The following is a 21,248-nucleotide window of genomic DNA, read 5'->3' as shown; positions in this document are numbered from 1 at the left end:
AGTGGTGCACCCACTCTTGATGCTGAAGCTCACTTGCACTGAAACACTTCAACCAGACATTGTTCCTGCACAGAAAGGACTCAGCACTCTACCTCAGTGAAGGAGCTGCTAATTCCTCGAGAGGTTACATTGCACTTCTAATAATCCAAAGTTCAGAAAAAGCCGTAGGAATTTGAGAGCCGATTACTCACTTTAACACACTGCAGCAACAAGACGACTTTTACTTCCTTTTTGATTTTTTAAGGACTCTCTCCGGAACACTTTGGCCGGGACTTTATTTGATTTGAGAGTATTATGTGTTGGCTGTTTTTTTAATGAAGGTGCTACACTTTCCTTGTTTTATTCTGTGGATATTTTATGTGATGAAGCAAGAAGACTAATTCAGCAGGTGAGTCTGTTACATTTCAGATGTATTAACACATTTAATTTAGTCCTGGCAGCTGATGTTTTCCTGATTACTTAAACAGGTGCTACAACATAGTCCTTTTTGCACATCCAAGTATTCTGAGGGAACCCACCACCAACAGGATCTAGTGCCATAACATTAAGTCTAGTCGTGTACAACGATGGCATTTGGTGACCTACTTGAGCTGGTGGGAGCCACGGGACGCTTCCAGATCCTGCATGTGACCCTCCTCTGCATACCCGTCCTGATGATGGCCAGCCACAACCTGCTGCAGAACTTTGTGGCCTCGGTGCCTCATCACTACTGCAGCGCGCACAAAAACCTCTCTCAGTCCCAGCTGAGCCCAGAGGAAACGCTGCTCATCACAGTGCCGGTAGACCAGACGGGGAAGCTTCAGAGGTGCCAGCGTTATGTTACCCCACAATGGCACCTCCTGGTTAAAAATGGGAGCTCCAGTTCAGGGGAGCAGGGTGACACTGTGGACGGTTCGGATGTTGATCTGCAGGGATGCACAGACGGATGGTCCTTTAACATGACTGAGAGGAGCTCCACCATCATATCCGATGTAGGACTGTGTATCTTTTTGTTCTGTCATCTTTACATGTTGCCTTGTCATGTGTGGTAAATTGTGTTACATTTTTTTGTCAGTGGGATTTGGTGTGCGATTTACGCTCCCTGAAGCAAATGGGACAAACCGTCTACATGGGAGGTGTGCTTGTGGGAGCTCTTGTCTTTGGAAGTCTTTCAGACAAGTAACTTTAATCTCATCCACTCATTTTTATAGTTACGGTGTGGTTTTGTTGCAATGACTCACATGTGTTTTTTCATCCTTTAAACATGAATGCAGCATTGCTCAGAAATTCTAACTTATTCAAATAATAATCAGTCAAATAATGGGATATAGTTTGACCTTACTGACCTCACACTGTGCAAATCTACCTGACTCCCAGGTATGGCCGACGTATCCTTCTGCTCATCTCTAACCTGCTGATGGCGGTTTCAGGAACATGCGCCGCTTTCTCCAACTCCTTCTATCTCTTCTGCCTGTTCCGCTTTGGTTGTGGCATGGCTCTGTCTGGCCTGGGGCTCAACACCTTCTCACTCAGTAAGATATTAAAGTAGATGGAGAACAATCAGTGTACTCTGAATGGCTGGGCAATATATCCATATTATCTTTATCTTTATCATGATATGATATTTATCATCTTTGATTTTTGAGGTGTTTTCTGTGCCTGGTTTTAAAGCAACATTATGTAACGGTGTCTCTGTCTCAGCCACTCCGCCCCCCATCACTTGTCTCTGCTCTATGTCACTTCAGTGACATAACATCGTTATGACGTGACGAGTTTTGTTTGTAGTTAGCAGCTATATTATGTCTGACAAACTGTTACGGACCTGGGATTTGTATTTACGGCAGTGGTGTTGCTCTCATAAACTGTGGGGGGCGCCAAATCACACAAAATGCTAATTTCTACATAAAGTTGTACTGTTCTACATTTTCTAACATATCTCTTTACCCACTGAGTCATTATATCCACATTACTGATGATTATTTATCAAAAATCTCACTGTATTCATATTTTGTGAAAGACAATATTGTTGCAATATTGATGTCCGGGTACCCGATCAAAAAAATATGACATTTAATTTAGTTTCCAGCGTTCATGAACTGCTTTTGAGGAGATTATCAACATATATATGATGTGCAGCAATATACCCTAATATAAGCCTTTTGCATTGTTATTTTAAAGCAACATTATGTAGGAATTGTCATTTTATGCACCTTGACACCCCCCCACAGTTTCTGAGTGCAACACTTCTGTCGTAAATACAAATCCAAAGTCTGTAACAGTTTGTCAGACTTAATCAAACCTCATTACATCATAACAACGTTATGTGTTGAAAACTTGTATGTTGAAGTAAACATGTATGTAACGCTGTGATCCTACCCTCTCACTGCAGTTACACAGTGCAGAAACAAGTGATAGAGACAGAGACACCATTCGCTCTATTACAAGACACTGTACCATCAAAATGATTTTGAGGCTGTTATTTTAAGGTAAAAAAGTTTCATAATATTGTGAATTAACCAATATTCTCACAAAATTGATATACATGATATTTAATTTGTTGCCCAGTCCTGGCATTTCTGAAATGCTTTTGAGGAGATTTCAACATAACGAGACATATATCTTGTGTTGTGATATAGAAATATTGTGTTGTTATTTTAGGGCCATATCGCCCAGCCTTAGTACTATGTAAAGGACTTAACTGAAGTCAACATACATGCTATACAATATCTCTTTTTCTTTCACTTCAAGTTGTGGAGTGGATCCCCACTCGTGTGCGGACGGTGGTGGGGACGATAACAGGTTACTGTTACACACTGGGGCAGCTGCTCCTGGCAGTCATAGCTTACTTCATCCGGGACTGGAGGTGGTTGACCCTGGCCGTGTCTCTGCCCTTCTATGTCTTCTTCCTCATTTCATGGTGAGATGCCAAGTAATGAACAGCAAAATAAAAGTGAGGGTTGCAGCCAGAATTAGCAATCAGTGTTTAAAGATACAGTTTATTGCCCTGTTAACAAATAAAACCCAATGGATGTCTCACGCAGGTGGTTTCATGAATCTTCAAGATGGTTAGTCCTGAGTAATAAGTCCGAGCAAGCCATCACGAACCTTAAAAGCGTGGCCAATTTTAATGGTCGGCGTGAAGAGGGTGAAAAAATCGACATTAAAGTAAGAGAAGTGTTTTGTTCTTTGTGTTATAGTGCACCGTCTGTCTGTGTCTGTAAAATCAATTGGAATTAAGAGAACTTTCTCTTTATGCATAGATGCTGCAGGAGTCCATGAAGAAAGAGATGTCCGGTTCGCAGGGTTCCTACTCTGTCCTGGATCTTTTCCGCACACCCACAATGAGGTCTATGACGGTCTGCCTCAGTGCTGTCTGGTAGATATCCTGCTCTCGTTGAAGAAAAACAGTTCTTAAGCACATTTTATAGAATTTCAGTGACACAATGCATGATTTCTCCAGGTTATCGACCAGCTTTGCCTACTATGGTCTCGCTATGGATCTGCAAAAGTTCGGGGTGGACATCTACCTAATCCAAGTGATCTTTGGTGCTGTTGATATCCCAGCTAAAGTCGTCATCACGGTGTCTATGAGTTTCATTGGACGGCGGCCATCACAGTGTGGCGCCCTCATCATCGCAGGAGTCACCATTCTGATCAACCTGCTGGTGCCGTATGGTACGTTAGAACACGTGCACACAGGGTGAATATTACACAAGAGAAACAACACAGTGATCTGATTGCATGTTCCACTTACACGCGTAGATAAACAGACCGTACGCACCTGTCTGGCTGTGTGGGGTAAAGGTTGTCTCGCTGCCTCCTTTAACTGCTGCTACCTTTACTCCGGAGAACTGTACCCAACCATCATTCGGTAAGTCCCATCTGGCAACAAGAGTGGAATTTGAGCTTTTGGACATTTTAATTTAGTTTTTATTGTGCAATTAGGTTCAGTTAATTTGTTTAATGTGGAAATCGTCTCTATTAATGAATGAACCAGAGGAAAGTTTCTCTGGACTTATGTTTGCCCTAGTAACAGCCTTCACAGCCAGGTCTCATAATTATGCTGCCAGTTCTAGAGATCTGCAGTTTAATCTTTATTATTTCAACACAGAAACCTATTTTAAAAATCTACCAAAATTAAAGTTCTTCACCAAAGAAAAGTTGTGTGGTGTGTATTCTGTTGGTTTGCTGTTTATTGTACAGACGTGTTTTGTGGCAGAAGAGCAAGTTACAGTCAGAGGGGAGAAGGGCAGATAAAGATTAACAGAGTCAGCGTAACCCGCCTAAACAGTGAAGGATCATAATGAATTAAGTGACCATGTCGGTACATAAACTTGGTTTGTCACGTCTTCAAAACAGCTGTTATTCTTTAAACTGCAGCTTCGACAAGATATTCAAAACACCTGAGGGGTTTTGGTTCACGTGCATGGTTTTCTCCGGACCCTTCTTTCAGCAGTGACAATCGCCAGAATAAATGTTGGTATTGTTCATTTCTGTAAACCGTGGATATGCTGAAACTTTACATTTCTTTACGTTGCAAAAGTTTTTGTCGGTTCAGTTTTCATTGTAACTGTTCTGACAATGCTTTGTGCTTATGGTCTGGTTAAGGCACAAAAACCGATTGGTTAGAGTTAGAAAAAGATCACATTTTGGCTTAAAATACCTGCACGTAAACGTGCTTTGCAGAAACATAAAACACCAGCATTTTATTCTGGCGACCCAATACTAACCCAATCGCCAGAAGATGTGTTTGCATTTTATTTTTCTGCAAACCACAGATATGTCGAAACTTTACATTTCTTTATATTAGAGTACCCAGTGAAATCTCCACAAAGACAGCCGAAACATGTCCTGATGGTCGCTAAAATGACCTGGTTTGGGGGCTGGAACAGGAAGAGAGAGTGATCGTTTGTGTGGCAACCATTTCTCCTATCCACCAATTTTAAGCTCTTTCCACAATTATATGATAATAACAATTAACATATGCATCTTTAGTTTGTCCCTAGCAAAACAATCACTGATTTAAAGGAGTGTAGTTACAGTATGGCTCTTTGTGGTGTTTAATAATTGAACTTTACTACTCTCTCAGTCAGAATGGCATGGGCTGGGTATCCATGATGGCTCGTGTTGGAGCCATGGTGGCCCCCATGGTGCTTCTCACAGGGGACCACATTCCTTGGCTACCAGGTTTGATCTACGGGGGAGCTCCCATTCTCAGCGGAGTGGCTGCACTATTTCTTCCAGAAACACTTGGCTCACCCCTTCCTGACACAATACAAGACGTGGAGGACAGGTAAGCCCGAGCTCTAGGAGTCAAGATTTGTTATATTTGTTTGTTCTTATAGCTCTTATAGAGTCCACCATCATCACTGAAAAGAGAAAGATACAGAAACTGATTTATCCATGATTGCATTTTTAATTTGAAACACAGGGGATCTGGAAGGCGCCCCAAAATGGCACCAAAGGAAACAATCAGCTTGCAGGACACGCAGGCCAACCTCCTGAAGCAGACTGCCTGAGGGCATCCGTGTTGTTCCTGATGTTTTTGCTGACATGTTAATGGAAGTAGAGTGGGTACTGCTTTTTCTCTGGCCTGTTTGTATATTTGATTTCCATAAAGAGTTTATTGTGTCTTATGACTGCTGGACAAATGGAGTTGCATTGTTATTTTCTTCTGCACAGGTCAATACAGTGAAATGAATAGCTGCAAACAATCAGACCTAGATTTATCTGCTATACAGTAGCTGTGAGGACTTTAGTCTCACTTTGGAACAATTATGTTTTATATTTTAAATATCTGTGGTAATAAAAGGATCCTATATAAAAGGCCTTTTGAAGATTAAAGGCCACAATTTCACTGGTGTTTTTATAACTTCTTATTACTTTATATAAAACCTTGTATTTGTGAGGAATAATGTATTTTCATTAAAATCAACATATATTCACGTATGTCTGGTGTGCCTCTATTTTCTTACTGTTTAATGGACCCAAATCATCAGAATGATTTGTCAACAAGGTCCCGTTGAAATGGGCTGAGTCATTGTCAGATGAAGAATCAAGAAATCAAGGATTTAAATTTAAATAGAGAAAAAACATCTGTATTTGATGCATCTGAAATGAATCCGACAATGAGTAAACCTACCTGATTTTAGTAACCACACGCAGGATGGAGTGTTACATCCAAAGGTACAGCTCCAGTTTAAATGTTACTTACATTTTAACTGGATGTTGCAAGACAACGTCTAGTTTCATGTTGAAATGACCCTCAGTCTTTAAAGATTAAACTCTTGAGTCTCACAGACAGTCTGGCCAATGTCTGCAAGACCTTTTTTCACTTCGGTTAGACATAGTGAAGTATAAATAATGAATTTGCTGCTGAATTAGACTTACTTTTGAGCACATTTTTTCTTGTGATGAAAGCTGTATGAAAGACTTTTGTGAGCTGAGTCATGTTTGACAGAATTATTTTACAGTCCGTGTTGTGGTCATTGAGCCTTCACCATCATCTCCACCACAGTAAACCACAACATAGTTTACATTTTGAAGAAAATTGTATTTGATACATTTGTGCTGAACCATACAGGGTCTATAGTCTTCTGGTGGTCAGTAGATTGACTGTAGATGCTGTAAATGAATAAAACACTGACACGTACTGGTGACTTTAATACTGAGTGTTAAATATTTCCATTTTATGCTGCTTTATACTTCTACTCCAGAACATCTCTGAGGCAAATATGGTATAGTTTTAACTTCACTACATTCATTTGATAACATTAGTTAATAGTTACTTTAGAGCTAAGATATTAATATTAATATTCTGTATTAAACTGTGCATTGACAAGTTTTCTGCTTCAATGTACCATTATGAAATAAATGTTGACTGCACTATTTAAAGGATATAGAGTAATTAAACCATCTGTTTAGACTGGTCCCCGATTAACCTCGTTATCACTACACAATTTTGTCCACTACGGGGGCACGTGGTCACCCGGGAAAAAGGAAGGTTAACTTGTCCTCCATTTCTACTAAAGAATAAATGATTGAATAAACTCATGTTTTTATGGAAGCCCTAAAGGGCCATGCATTCATACATTTTATTTCCTCTGTTTTCTGTTTTTTTTTTTTACTACACTATCGTTTTGTTTTCTCAAGATCTTGAATCAATTATATCATTATCTCGGGAAAACAAAGTTTTGTTATCTCGAGATCTCGAGAAAATTATCCCGTTATCTCGGGAAAACGGCAGTTGTTATTTCGAGATAATAACTCGAGATCTCGAGAAAACAAATGAAATTAACTCGTTATCACGGGAAAACGGAGGAAATAAAATGTATGAATGCATGGCCCTTTAGGGCTTCCGTATGTTTTGTCCTGTGCTGTTGTTATTAGAAACTCAGAGAAAAACAGACACGATCCGGTTAGCTTTTCAACAGCGGTGCCAACAATAATAACACTTGGAGGAGGGAAAAGTTGTCTGTTGCCCTTTAACACAAAATAAAAACCAACTCATAAATGATGATGTTTTATTACAGATTCGACAGATGAAAAAGTAGTTCAGATTAGCTCCTTGTTCATCAGCTTTTACATTAAATTGCTGTACTCATGAATGCATCGATAATTACAATCCAGTAATATAATATATAGGATTCTGCAAAATTAGTATTTTTACTTTTAGTACTTTATATATGTTTTGATGCAAATACTTATTTTCTGAAGCATGACTTCAGTATATAGTATTTATACACTGAGGTACTGCTACTCAGTGATGGAATGTAAGTACATTTACTCAAGTACTGTACTTAAGTACAATTTTGCACCCGACTACATTTTGGAGGCAAATATTGTACTATTTACTCACTACATCAATTTAATAACGTTAAAGCGGATCTGATAATTGGCTTGGCTGATAATGGATCAGCCTATAGTATACAGTATACACATAGGCTACATGTAAATATATGTATAATTGACTTTTATTTGCACTTTTGATACTTAAGTACATTTAATATCAAATACTTTAAGACTTTAACTCAATTTGTATGATTGACTTTCACATTTACCAATGATATCTTTACTTTTACTCAAGTACTACTTTTAGTTACTTTATACTGTAGTATGAGTATTTTTCAGCCACTGCTTCAGGTGAGGTGTATTTTAAATACAGTTTTGATGTTTCACATTTGCTACAATAGATGCTTTGGATCTCAAACTGCAATTTAGAATCAAAGTAAATGTTGGCACCTCTTCCCATAAACACCACTGTTATACTCGTCTCTATTAAATGATACAATCTTGCTGTTGCACCACCATCTAGTGGTCAACCCATGCTAATGCAACAACACTGAAATACATGTATATGATACAAAAGAGTTAAAGAACTTTAAGATAAAATGTCACATTGAATATAGATCTGTTTTTCTTACATCATAAAGATTATTGTTATTAAAGGTTTCAATATGAAGAGGACAAATTGAGTCTTATATGAGGGCTGCTCCAACTTATTAAATCAGCTGACTGTCAATTTGTCATTCAAGATTTTTTTGTTAAGAGATCCTTCTGCAGAATTACATCCATCTGAGGGACAATAATGCTGGAGAAACAATAAAGTTTTGAACTTTAATAAAAATTAATAGTTTTTTATTTGAGGACAGCCCTGTACCTGTTTTTTCTTTCCTTCAGACAGCTCTCAGGCAGGGTGTGTGTGTTTATACGTGCTTGTGTGTCTGGCACTGTATGAGCTGTAGCATGTAAAACAGCTTTGTTTCATCTATAAACCCTCAGGTTTTATGTGTGTTCTGGTGTGAAGACAAAAGGGCAAATCAAAATGCAGAGCAAAGCCTTTTACAGAAAGAACTACATCGTAAAATGATATGAATAAAGATTTATTTTCTCATATGAACAGGTGGATTCATTTTTCATTTTATTTTACAATCTATGACAATCTCGCAATTTTTTTCTCTTTTTTTTCTAGCATATTTCAGGAATGACATGGGGAAAGGTTCTTTTTTATTGCTGAATGTTAAATGAAATACACTTTCACTGACTGGAAAAGAATTGTCTGCTGCTTTTTTACCATGCACCCATCTAACCGTGACCACAAGGACATGCAGAAGAGAGGTGTTCAAACATTTTTCAAGCGAGGGGTGGGGTCAGGTGGGGGGGTGGGCTCATAAAATTAAACAGAAGAGACTGGCAGGACGTGCCTTGGTAGCATCTCGATTGGGTGAGAGGACTGGCAAAGTGAAGGGAGTATCACATTTAAAACTAGAGGAGCACTGTCTTCTTTTGCATTTTTCAGACATACAAAATCAGACCCAGAGGTGAGAAACTCAATGAAATATCTGCAAGTGATGTGTGACCAAAGACCTTTCTCTAGAACAATACCACTGTGCATTCACCATATAGCAGTTAGAATTGCAGATCAATCCTTTTAGGCATTTTTTAAACCATTAATCATCTGATAATTCAGCATTCAACTTTTTTTTTTTTCAAACAAGGAGTTGAAACAAAACCAACAGCGATGAAACATCATCGGCTGCTCTCTTGCACTGAGTCACTTTTAATGGGTTTGACATTTCTTGAATTATCTTTTAAATATTTACCTTCAGTGGAGGACTGGGGGGGGCTTAAATGATTTGGTTCACTTTTAAAGTCATCATCATTTAAATTGTAAATGACTAGATCTGTCAACAAGACAAAGCAGTACACAGTACTATTGGAGGAGGAGACACTATTTGGATGCTATCTGACATTACTTGGAAGTGTGCATGTTAAAGTGGGGGCGGTCTAACAAACCCAGTGATAACATAATTCATGGACACAGTCATTCAATGGACGTGAGCGTGTGAACAAGAAAGGCTGACAACGTGATAGATGGCTGCATAATGGCTTTAAAAACTAACTCATGTAAATATGCATTTATATCATGATAGTTCATTCTACACTACAGGCATCACATAGTTTTTTTTTTTTTTTTACACACACAACACACTACAATCACCTCTTAGAAAATGATGTAATCAAACAGCAAAATAGAAAGTTTGCATATTTTTGCATTGTATGATCCTCCAAAGTTTCACAGCTATTTCATTTATATTGTCTAGTATGTTTCTGCACTGCTCTGCTCTCCGCTGAGCTGTTTCCGCTTGGCTTGCTTTCTCTCTGCATGGGAGTGTTCAGGGAACTGGTAGACTGTATGTTAACATTTAGGCCTTCATTATCTGAGAACCTTAGTCTTAGGTAGACCTTAAGTTGAGGGTGAACTGGGTTTAAGTTGGAGGGGGAGAGGGTGGGGGTTGGGGTGGGGCTTGTGGAAATCCTGAGACACTGTGTGGCCTTTTAACACGAGCCACAAAAACAGAATGGACACAGAAGGATGATGAGGCATGGGATCAGGGGCTGAGTTGAGTGGAAACAGATGCAATCTTTTTGTTTTGCCATCACCTCTGATGGCAGGGGTCACCCTGTGCCAAGTAGCTCAGTGTTTGTTGGCCTCGTAACAGACTAACGTAGGGAAAACCTGCCGGGAAATAAAAGGGACTTAACTGGGGCAGGCTGGGAAAAGGGGCGGAATAGCTGTAAACACATCAAGCGATGACCTGCATAACATACAACCCGACAGCAGCCTTACCTGTCCACCTACACTGAGGGGTCACTGTTCTGATAAAGCACTAGTCTGTGCACCTCTGAGAGGCTCTTCGGTCAGCTCTGCTGAGACGCCAGTAGACCCACACGTTTGATGTTACCACAACAAACAATGAGATTCATCTAACAATCACAAATACATGCAAGCCGACTGACATGCGCGCACGCACGCACACACACGGGCATTTATGCACACACACAACCACACAGTCTCTCACTTTTATCTCTCTTTCTCTCGGTAGACATTAGTCAGAGGGCAAAAGAGGATCTACACTGTATTTATCAGGCGTTCTATTAGATCCCAAATCATAAACCCTACAGGCGAATCATATTAATGTAAACATACACTTTATGTTGAAGTGGTTTATATTGCGTGACATGGAAGGGGTTATGTTCCAGTGGGGCTAGACTCCTCAAAGAATGCAACTTGGAAAGAAAGTAAAACAGGAAACCAGAGAGGAAAAAAAACATAAATGTGTATAAAAAATGAGGCGTCCATATAAGAAAGGCTACAAAAACCTCCACTGGCCCTCTGGCATCGGCATACAGCAAAAGGCACCACAATATTACTCTATTTTTTACGTTGTGAAAAAACTGGCACATCTTTTTATGCTGTAAATCAAAATGTACATATAAATAGAGTTTTCCCTATAAAAAAGTCTTTGCTGTTAACTAGTAGACAACTTTTGCTAAAATGAAAATAAATATTTCATTTGTTTAGAATATCTGTCAGTTATATAAAATAAAAATATTTCTTATAGATGCAGGTCTATACTATATTGATTTTTGTTGGTTCATTTTCACTCTTTAATGGGGTGTATTGTCCGGTTTGGAGCGTGAGTGTGTAAGTCTTGTGTGCATGTTCCCATGCCCACTGTGCCGCCCCGATGAGTGAGAAGTCCGACTGTCCACCGGCCTGTAGATGGTGGAGGGCTCCGCATTCATGTTCTGCATACTGAGGAAGGGCGTGCTCTCACCGTCCTCCTCTGACTCACTATCTGTTAGGCAGCTTCGAGACCCATAGTCCCGAGATGCCTCGTATCCACGCGGGGCCACGTGGCCGTTCAGTCTGGATCTCCGCCAACGCCGGCTACCAGTTCCACTGGACCCACTTCTCTTTGGTTGCTCCCGAGAGGAGAGATACTCCTGGGTGGTCTCATAGTCTTCTTCCTCAGCCAGCCGGTAGGGGCTGGAGGGCAGGCTGCCCCTGCTGTCATTTAGATAGGTACGGCGCTGCTGCCGGTAGGGCTCCTGGCACTGGGCGTCGTGTAGGGGCACCTGGTAACGGCGCAGCAGAGGCTGATCATCCTCCAGAGGGTAGGGGTTGTGGACAGCAGGAGGGAGAGACATGGCATGGCTGGCATTGGGGGATGTGATCTGGAAGGTAGGCACCTGCGAGGGCAATGAGTAATGGAAATCCACTGGCGAGAGGCGGGCTGGTGTCGTCAGGGCTGACACGTATCTGTGGTGAATACAGAGGGGAGGAAATAGTTAGATAGAGAAGAGCGAGGAACAGAGGAGTGCACACAAAGCAGTTTGAATGGTTGACATGCAATCTGTTAACTCACTTAACTGTAAATGGTCACTTTTATTTTTATATGGACAATAAGTATTTTTCCATACATAGATTTAGCTTAGCTGTTCACTTGAGCTTAACTGCTGGAAAGTAGGTTCCACACTGGTTGACTCACTTGAGTCTTTCCATTTTCTACTTTCTACTTTCTACTTCTACTCTAACACATTTTGGAGGCAAATACCACACACACACACACACTCACTCACTCACTCACACACACACACGCACGCACGCACACACACACACACACACACACATGCTGATGGTTTGCAAGAATCAGATTATTATCAAGATTGGGTGCAGTAATTCACACATGAACTCTAGTCTAAACAAACATGCTAAGTCAGTTATTACATCAGTTATCTGAACTACAGTTTCAAATGTTAATCATAATATTTGCACCCACTCTTTGATGTCCTCAGGAAGGAGCAGCTGCTTTGGCTGCCCTTCAGTCTATAATGAGGATTGACGGTGACTAAACAGTCTTCCTCTGCACCCCTAGGCTCTGGATCAACCTGCCCGACAAGATCGCCCAGCCAACCCATTGTCCTACTTTTTTAACCCATTTTAAAAACAAACCCTTTATGTCTGGCTTTTACTTGAGCAAATAATTACACTATTACATTTGACTGGTCTGTGTATAGACTGATAGTAATAATAATAATAATAATGATAATAGTAATAATAATAATAATGATAACAATAAGACCATACTATTCCATATCCTCTCCCATACTTTGAAGACATATGGTGCAACTTCCTGACTCATCATTCCCCTGTAGTATCTTTAAATTAACTGCTATCTACACAACTCATAATTACTGTGGTTGTCTTTGTTCAAACAAGTGCCATAAAACACGTGGGCACCGTGGTCGAATGCTAAAGTTAATGTGGAGGTTCTTGAAAATGCAGAACCAATAATTACTGTTAGATGTTAGCTTTAAAAACTTGGCCTACTTTCTTTCAAGGCAGAAAGTCAGTATGAAGTTAAGTGACAGGTTTCATGGTTGCCTCCTTTTAGGCTTAAAAACAAATTTGGATTGTCACAAACACCGGAAGCTTACTGGCGTCATTACCTGCACGATCCTGCAGTCATAATACCTTCATCATATTACAACTGAACATTCATGGGAGTACATTTGAAAAGCAACTTAGAATTTACATATCACTGATGGTGAATCATTATGGATGAGACTGCTTGGATCGTCTGTTTATTGCCTTGAGGAGACTACAGCCGGCTGTGTGAGACACAAGCCTGACATATTCCCACAACACTGCTGATTCAGCTGATGCAAAAGCTGCCACCATGATGGAAGAGGTGCTTGTTACCTGAAATGACTCTGTGGGGATGTTGGTTATGCAATCTGGCTCTGCATAACAACTCAATGGCCAAGTCCCTATTCAAGCGTACATGCTTGCTGCATGCTGGCGTCAAACACAAATCTTATCTGGCTAGTTAATTTGAAAGGAACTGGTCTTTTGCTTCATTCAGAGAACAACTGCCAGCACTGCGCACTTTCTTTTTCAAGTCCTTGTGATTTATATTGTCTCTGTGTTTTCGCTGCAGCCATCAGCTCGTGCAGGACACTCTATCTGTCATGCAGTCGGCTCCAGAAAGGTTGAAATACTTTACAGACGCATGCATGAAACAGTCCTTGCTCCATGGCTGTCATATTTAGCTCAGTTGGTGGAGCACGACTGAAGCTGGCCATGCTCTGATTTGCATATTCAACACTTCCAAGTATTTCACAGGAATAGCAGGCCAAGTCTCACTGAGTATAACTTCAATGTTAGAATTAGTTAAAGTGTTAGAGGGCCTACATCTGGTCCTAAGTGTGTCTTTGGTCGGCCTGAATGTAATGTAGCAACTTTGTTCAGCCAAAAGGCAGGAAGGCACCCGTTGACTCATCCGTCATGATGTCATTATGTACGCCGACCCAGTGGATGTTTCTCAACTGCACACCTTTTTTTTTTTTTGTATTTTGCATTCGACCTACATGTGTTTTCATGTCCTCTTTTTGTTTGTGAAAAGGAAAGGCGGCTTCATACCTGTGACCTGTGCCCATGGGAGGATACTTTGGCTTTGCACTTGCACAATCTAGTGTTTGCTGTGACGATCCCGTGCAAAGGGTTTAATTACTTACAACGTCCCACTCGTCTGAGAATGTGACCACTCTGTTGTTTGTTAAAAAATAATCTCATGGATGGATGCCTGCTTTGTGGCCACCTTGGCTCCCTCTCAGAGTTTGTGAAATGTTACCATCTGAATAACATACTGTACTATCCTCCAGATCTTTTGTTGTTTCACTGAGCCCTTTTTTGTGCCAACTACTCAGGTTCCACTCAGCTATCATTTTACAGCACCTTTCCCAATGGTAAACCATCCTAATTGGATTGGTTGATGTTGACAAAAATTAGGGTTTCATGATGGAGGATATTAGGGTTAATAGTGAGGCCTGTGCTTAAAGGGGCTCTGCGAACTTCTGTGTTGTGCTGGAAGCAGGTCGTTAGTTTATGTTGGCGCACTCCATTTCTAAACTAGCGTTAGCTACTGTTGCTCTCTGTTAGCGGAGCGGAGAAAGACACTGAGACGAGGCACTCGAGAACATGCATGAAGTCACATCCTTTGGACTGTCGCGGAAAATCTGACCTGAGTCGTTCCACAGAAATCCATAGTCCAGCAGCGTTAAACTACTGAAACAAATCGTCCAAGAGAGACAGGGAATGTCTCATTTTTCATGTCATTTCCACTCACATATGGCCAATAAAAAAGTGATTAAAACATGTTTATTGCTAAAAAAATGTGTCACAGAACCCCTTTAAGCTATAGGAAAGGAAGGGCAGGGCCTCCTCATGTATGGCAACCTCAAACCTTAAACACAGGCTCTTCAATTACAGGGTCAACAAAGACAGACTTGCTCATCCGGCATCATTCCCTTCCTTCAAAAATAAGCATGTTTCGAGCAAAAATACCTAACCTACTTTATTTTTTATGGGTGCTGTGTTTACATGCCATAATTTGAGTACAGGGTCCAATTGTGCTCCCATATCCCAAAATGTCCTCCCAGCTCGCTGCTAATGTGCGCTTGTTGAGCGATGGATGTGTTGGAATTCTAAACATCAGCAGAGAGCTGACGGGAAGGCATTTTGGGATTTGGGGTCTTACTATAAGGCCCCAGAAAAAAAAAATCAGGAAGTGTATCTTAGGCACTTTAAATGCAAGGTCAAATTCAGGCCATGGGTGACACTGAGTACTACTGACATAGAAAACATGACCCAGCCTCACATTATGGGAAATTTGGAGGTATGTCTGATGCTGACAAGAGGACAAGGAGCTGATGGACATACTTAACGTTGTGAAATAGTTGCGCTTCGATTACGTTTTGTTAAGTTCAGGCACCCAAACTACTTTTTTAGGTTTTCAATGAAGTACAGTAATTACATAATTATTCAAGTTAAAAGTGCAATATGTAAGAAATTTTATCAAAAACTCACAAGAATTAACTAAAATTATCAAGAGAATTTAAATAAATAACAGTTTTGACGTTATGACATCTATGTATTGTGTTGCAGCGATATCAACTGATGTTAGCATCACCTCCTTTTTGTTTTGTGTATGAATCTTACAGGTGGCCAATTCTTACATATTGCCCCTTTAAGTTGTGTATTTATGTATGTAAGTGTGAGGGTTGAGGTTGGGATGAATGAGTGGGTCACTTCCAACATTATTTTAAATGAAACCATGCTTTCTTTCTGTTTCCTGCCATTTTCAGAGAAAATTTAAATACGAAGCCAATCACACTGCGATCTTTTGCATCCTTATTAGGTAGAGTTAACCTGTTGTGGCCCTGAAACAAGGCCACAACCACAGCTCGATATACTTTATGCTTGTTTGTCATCTTGCCCAGAGTCACACGAGAAGATTGATGTCGTTGTGCCTCAGTACAAAAATAGGTGCGAGATAAATATAGACTTCTTTGGAGTTGTTGTAAGGCATATTTTCTCACTTCTGACAGACAGAGCTTCCTTTCTTCCCGTTTCCTGTGCTAACTAATGGGCAAGATGGCAAAGTTGAAGGGAACACTTCAGCCAATCAGAATAATGTGTGTCCAGATTTCTCATTGAAATAAACACTCTGCCTTGCAGTTTGTCAGTTTCCAAACTGCCCTTACTAGCCTCACGAGGCTGACAGAGAACCCCACTCGGGCCTGTTTCCCACCTGTCGCTGTGCGGAGAGTCTCCCAGCGAGTCGAAGGAGTCTCCGTACTGCAGGCCCGGCCGATGGGGGTCAGAGTAACCACAGTGTGCAGCGCGCCGGGCCCGTGCCTCCATGCACGCAGGACTGCTGCATTTACTGGTCCCCACGGATGATGACATCATTCCCGGCGAGTCAGAGAGGATGCTGTCAGAATGTTCCAGGCTCCATGTCCGTTCCTCATGTCTGACAAATAAAAAAACGGTGTTAACACGTACACACCCAGTCCCAGTGTGACTCTTTTTTTAATCCTTTTTTTTCGAAGCTCCAAAATCGGTGCACCTGTTTCCAGAGGCAGAGCTTTTAACTAAGCTCCCAAAATGACCAATCACTTTGTGCGAGTTTCTGTTTTTACATAAAGGGCTGAATGTGCTTAAGGCAGACACAAGAGCTGCATGGTGCACGCTCACCTGTGAGTTGATGAATGGGCTCGCGTGGAAGAGTTGTGAGATCTGGAAGAGGCATGGCTGGCAGGGAACGATCCCTCTGTTGCAGGCCGTATGACTCGTTCAGTTGCAGGGACATTCTTTGATATGTACTGTGTCGGAGAAAAAGATGGATATGGCAGATAGAAATAATGTGAAAAAAGGCAAGCTTCGATTATGTAACCGAGCATAAAACCATTTGTTGCACATCTGTGTGCGCACACTTTAATAACATTTGGAATCCTTTCAGAAACTCACATCTACCATGGGGATTTCCTCTGGGCCTGGTCCTGGGTGATTGGGTCCGTTAGCAAGGCTACGATTGGGATGTTCTGGACACATGTTTTGTCGCAGATGATTGTGCATCTTCTTTCTTTGTTTCCTGTTGAGAAAATCTCCGTCATTCTCTATTGCTCTTTTGTGTTAATACATAATAATACACTTTCTTTGATCAGTCAGGTTGAGGGCAGTATAACTGAAGACTGTCTGTTCAACTAACATTTTACTACTTTACTTGTAAACAGGTCTTATTATATAAAAAGGCCACATTTTAAGACAGAAAACACATCTGTTTCTATGCTGTGCTGCATGTTACAGGCACTGTTAACACTAATTCAGCAGCTTCAGTTTACAATTTTTTCAAACAGAATAAAGTGGTAAAAACAGAAATCTAAAAGGAAAGGCTGTATGTTAAGAAAAAACATGAGCTGATCCACTTGTCAGCAGGACTTACTTGGTTTTACAGTAGGCAACCACACACACGATGCCCACCACCAACAGAGCCACACAAATACCCGTGATTGTCAGGACTCTTTTCTGGTAGAGCTCCTCTGCCTCTGTCAACATCACACCCACGAACACACAGACGCACCCACACACACCACGTGCACACAGTGAGGGAAATAAGAGGAGAAAAAGAAATTAGTGTCGTGAAGGTGCAGATTCCTACTTATTCACAGTAGATCTACACTTTTTTCTATTTCTGTTTTTTTTGGGACTGAATCCTGAGCAGCATGAAGCTTCATCTTCCCCCCCAGACAACTCAATTCGCAGTCAAACTTCTCCTCTCATGTAATCACAAATACAACAGATGCTGTTGCTGCCTGTGCTGCAGTAAGGCGGCGTGGGTGTCGGCAGGGGCCCAGCAGTAGATAGACTGATATATTAAGCAACTGTATTCTCGAAAAGTCATTTCAGATGATATCTGATATGATGCCCAGTTGAACTATAGAACAATGCTTATGAGAATTGGATGTAAGCAATAATTAACACGATCCTCTCAGTCTAAAGTGCTGTTACTCTGCTTTGTTGTCTCATTCACTTATAGAAGTCTTCATCTGCTCAGGCATTCAGTGAGCACAATCATCCTGAGATCTTATTTAACAGTAATTCATGAAACAAGTGATTTTAAAGATGGAGTCATTAAATATGAATCTTAAACTGCTGCTTTTTGCTTTTCCAGAGAAGAGCTGGTGTGAGATTGAGGTAGACTCTTTGTGTCCCCGGGGTCAACGATGGAGCAAAGAGGCAGAGCGATAACCAATGTAATAAAACATCCGCCGTACAACACTTTCCATTTGAGTTGTGTCAAGTTCCCGATGCCATAAAGAAGGTAATCAAGACCCGGCACATAACTGTACCTGTATAATTACATGACACCTGTTAAAAAACGCCTCTGGCATTTATTCTACGCTCTCAACCACTGAAGCACTTTTCTGGAAAAGGCAGCAGAAAACAGGAGCTCACAATGAAGGAGGATGGAAATAGCGGCAGATAGAAGAAAAATCATAACTGTAGGTTCTAAATATAGCTTTGCATGCTCACATCACAGCATCTACTCCTTGAAGGATAATTCAAACCAGTAACACAGATATTATATTTCATACTTCAAAGTTACATTTCAGCTACACTAAAGATGGGGGTGATGCAAGAAGCATGGGCAAGATCACACATAAATAAAGAGATGGCATATCAAAGGAAAAGACAGACTCTGGATTGGATAGATAGAGTTGAAGATTGAGGAAAAGACATCTTGTAGCTACAAACATGATACATCATGCTTGTTACAGATGGAATGAAGAGTCAAAAATCAGTCCAAAAAGAAGAAAAAAAAAACAAAACACACTACCGTGAGTGAGACAGAAACTCAGTTAATAGTTCTACTTTTTTCATCGTATGAGATGTGATGACATCCATGTTAATGATGTTTGATGGAGGATCAGTTGCATTGTCTGAGGGTTTGTCATTACAATGGGTTATGGCAGGATCAATCGGTTAATTGAGGGGGTCGATATGATTTACAGTTCACACCACATACAGAACGGGAGCAAGTCAAATACGAAGGACATCTACTGAGCTAGGACTGAGAATCAAAATGGATTGTTCCATACCCATAAATTCAATCCCAAGATGCTCTGCCATTGCAGAGGGATGACAGTTGGAAGAAAAAACAAAAAGAAACAAAAGAGATTTAGAAAGTGGCACCTCCTATACGTACTGTGTAGTGGAGCAAACACATACGCATTACAGCAACTGAGACAACAGACACAGACGTGGTCAGTAACATGAAGGACGAGACAACCAGACACACTTAAAGCATGCAGCACAACCACACTACACAAAGCTACATGACTAAATAATGGTGATTTAAAGGTGCACTATGTAGTTTTGGGGAAGCAATTTTAATCAGAAGAGAAAGATAAACCAACTCTCTTTGTTATCATGACTGAATAAACTGAATACACAAACTGACCTTAAAGGACAACACGGTTTCATACTGTTTTACTTTGTTTATATGTGGCGGACCCTGCCACCTTCCTAGCTTCAAACAGTGTTCAGGGTACCTTATTTTCCTTTATACATAGTGTCCTTGTAAATTAGATTTTTTAATTCAAAATACAACATTTCTTGAGTTCTGCTCTCGATGTTCCTCTACTTCTATCAGCTGTATGTCTCAACACAGTCCGATGTGGAATCGCCTCAGTTCTACACTTCACGAGTGTTTTTCGAAAGAGGTTTCAGCTCTGCAGGGAGTGCAATTTCATTACATAACCAAACAAAATCTCCTGATGGGAACAGCGCATATTAGGCCCAAAGCCACTCTCATTACTACTGCATGGGGGAAAATATGCGTCAGAGATCACCTGTGCTTTCAGTTTTTCTGCTTTCTAAAAAAACGCTCCGCTGTCATCTCCCGAACACACCCATCACATGAACAGGCAAGTTAAAAGTGTGTCTGTGCAGTATCTAAATAATCACGCTGGCTGATGGGGAAGAATTATAGTCGGACTTTATGTTATACGGCGGAGTGAGGCTATTGGGAGGCTGCACCAACCAGCTGAGTCCATAGCTCTGGCAGCTCGCTTGCTTTACTTGGGTTGAAGCGAGTCCCAGCTGTTCTTATGACAACATGCTCTTGTTAAGCCAAGTCCTTATGGCTGAGGAGCAGAAGCCATCCTCCTTCTCTTTTGGGATCTCCTGGGAATGGGAGGCTCCCCTCCAGGAGGCGGGTCTTTAAGCGCAGAGTGGATGTGTGTGTGTGCACATGTGCCTGCTCTTTGGGAGAAAATGTGATTTATTCTCCTTAATTGAGAGTAGAAAATGTGAAATATGCGAGTGGCCATTAAAGCTTACTACATCCACCACATCTATCATGTCTGAATGTGGCTTTCATGAGCATGATTTCTATTGTGGATCTGCTGTTTTGAACTTATGAGAGGTTATGTAGAGGTTCTGCTTTATGTAGAAAAATTACATTACATCTTGCACCCAGACTGAGTTGAAGCCTTATCTTTTCTATTTGAAATTACATCTTTTAAAGGAGACATACTGTTTCGTTTTTTTCCCATTCCTTCAGTGTTTTACATAGGTTCTTTTGAATGTAAGATCTTGAAAGATAAAAAGGTCAAAGTCTGCACCAACAGGAGCTCCTCTCTCCCACAGAAAACACTGCTCCTGAAACGCCTCGCCAGTATTCCTGCCTTTAATTCTCCTCATGTAAATACTGTAAATATCTTATTTAGTTTATTTAGTCTATTTTATTATATCTTTATTTGATTTGTATTTATCTTTTCCAAATACTAACTTGTTTTAACAGGTTTTGTGTCCCCCCTGGGGACAAATAATTTTTTTTTAATTGAATTCAACTGAATTGAATTGAATGAACTCTGTGACTTTGTGACATCACACTACGTCACCGTGTCACACATTTACATAATTTATGCCTAGGCGCTTGTTTGGCCTGTAGGAATTGATTTAGCACAGCTGCTCCATTGTTGTAAGCGGTGCTGGCTCAGGCATGTGCGAGCCGACCAATCAGAGGAGACTGGGTATTCAGGGGAAGGGGCCTTAAAGAGACAGGAGCTAAAAC

At 40.7% G+C, this 21,248-nt stretch overlaps 2 protein-coding genes across 2 annotated transcripts in view; one reads left to right on the top strand and one right to left on the bottom strand.

Annotated features, from left to right (window-relative positions):
• On the top strand, positions 1-5,928 carry slc22a6l (solute carrier family 22 member 6, like). Its single transcript, XM_073478860.1, has 11 exons — positions 1-388; positions 468-971; positions 1,055-1,158; positions 1,357-1,511; positions 2,728-2,896; positions 3,021-3,144; positions 3,240-3,355; positions 3,440-3,654; positions 3,742-3,850; positions 5,069-5,272; positions 5,411-5,928. Exons 2-11 carry the CDS (start codon positions 567-569, stop codon positions 5,496-5,498), a joined length of 1,689 nt encoding a protein of 562 aa, XP_073334961.1. The 5' UTR covers positions 1-388; positions 468-566; the 3' UTR covers positions 5,499-5,928.
• Positions 5,929-11,357: 5,429 nt separating this feature from the next.
• Positions 11,358-21,248, bottom strand: part of LOC141006803 (pro-neuregulin-2, membrane-bound isoform-like) — a 53,989-nt gene continuing 44,098 nt past the window's right edge. The window contains exons 6-10 of the mRNA XM_073479056.1: positions 17,613-17,715; positions 17,138-17,261; positions 16,865-16,992; positions 16,419-16,640; positions 11,358-12,085 (exon numbers count right to left, since the gene is read on the bottom strand). Of these exons, the coding sequence (XP_073335157.1) occupies positions 11,431-12,085; positions 16,419-16,640; positions 16,865-16,992; positions 17,138-17,261; positions 17,613-17,715 (1,232 nt within the window). The 3' untranslated portion in view covers positions 11,358-11,430. The remainder of the gene's footprint in view (positions 12,086-16,418; positions 16,641-16,864; positions 16,993-17,137; positions 17,262-17,612; positions 17,716-21,248) is intronic.

The sequence above is a fragment of the Pagrus major genome, chromosome 13, assembly GCF_040436345.1.
Source record: "Pagrus major chromosome 13, Pma_NU_1.0".
NCBI lineage: Eukaryota > Metazoa > Chordata > Actinopteri > Spariformes > Sparidae > Pagrus > Pagrus major.
This window is presented reverse-complemented; position numbering and strand designations above follow the sequence as displayed.

Coding starts and splice junctions, on each gene's coding strand:
- slc22a6l (XM_073478860.1), top strand. CDS start 567: ATGGCATTTGGTGACCTACTTGAGCTGGTGGGAGCCACGGGACGCTTC. Junction 972..1,054: donor GCTCCACCATCATATCCGAT/GTAGGACTGTGT, acceptor TTTTTTTGTCAG/TGGGATTTGGTGTGCGATTT. Junction 1,159..1,356: donor TTTGGAAGTCTTTCAGACAA/GTAACTTTAATC, acceptor CCTGACTCCCAG/GTATGGCCGACGTATCCTTC.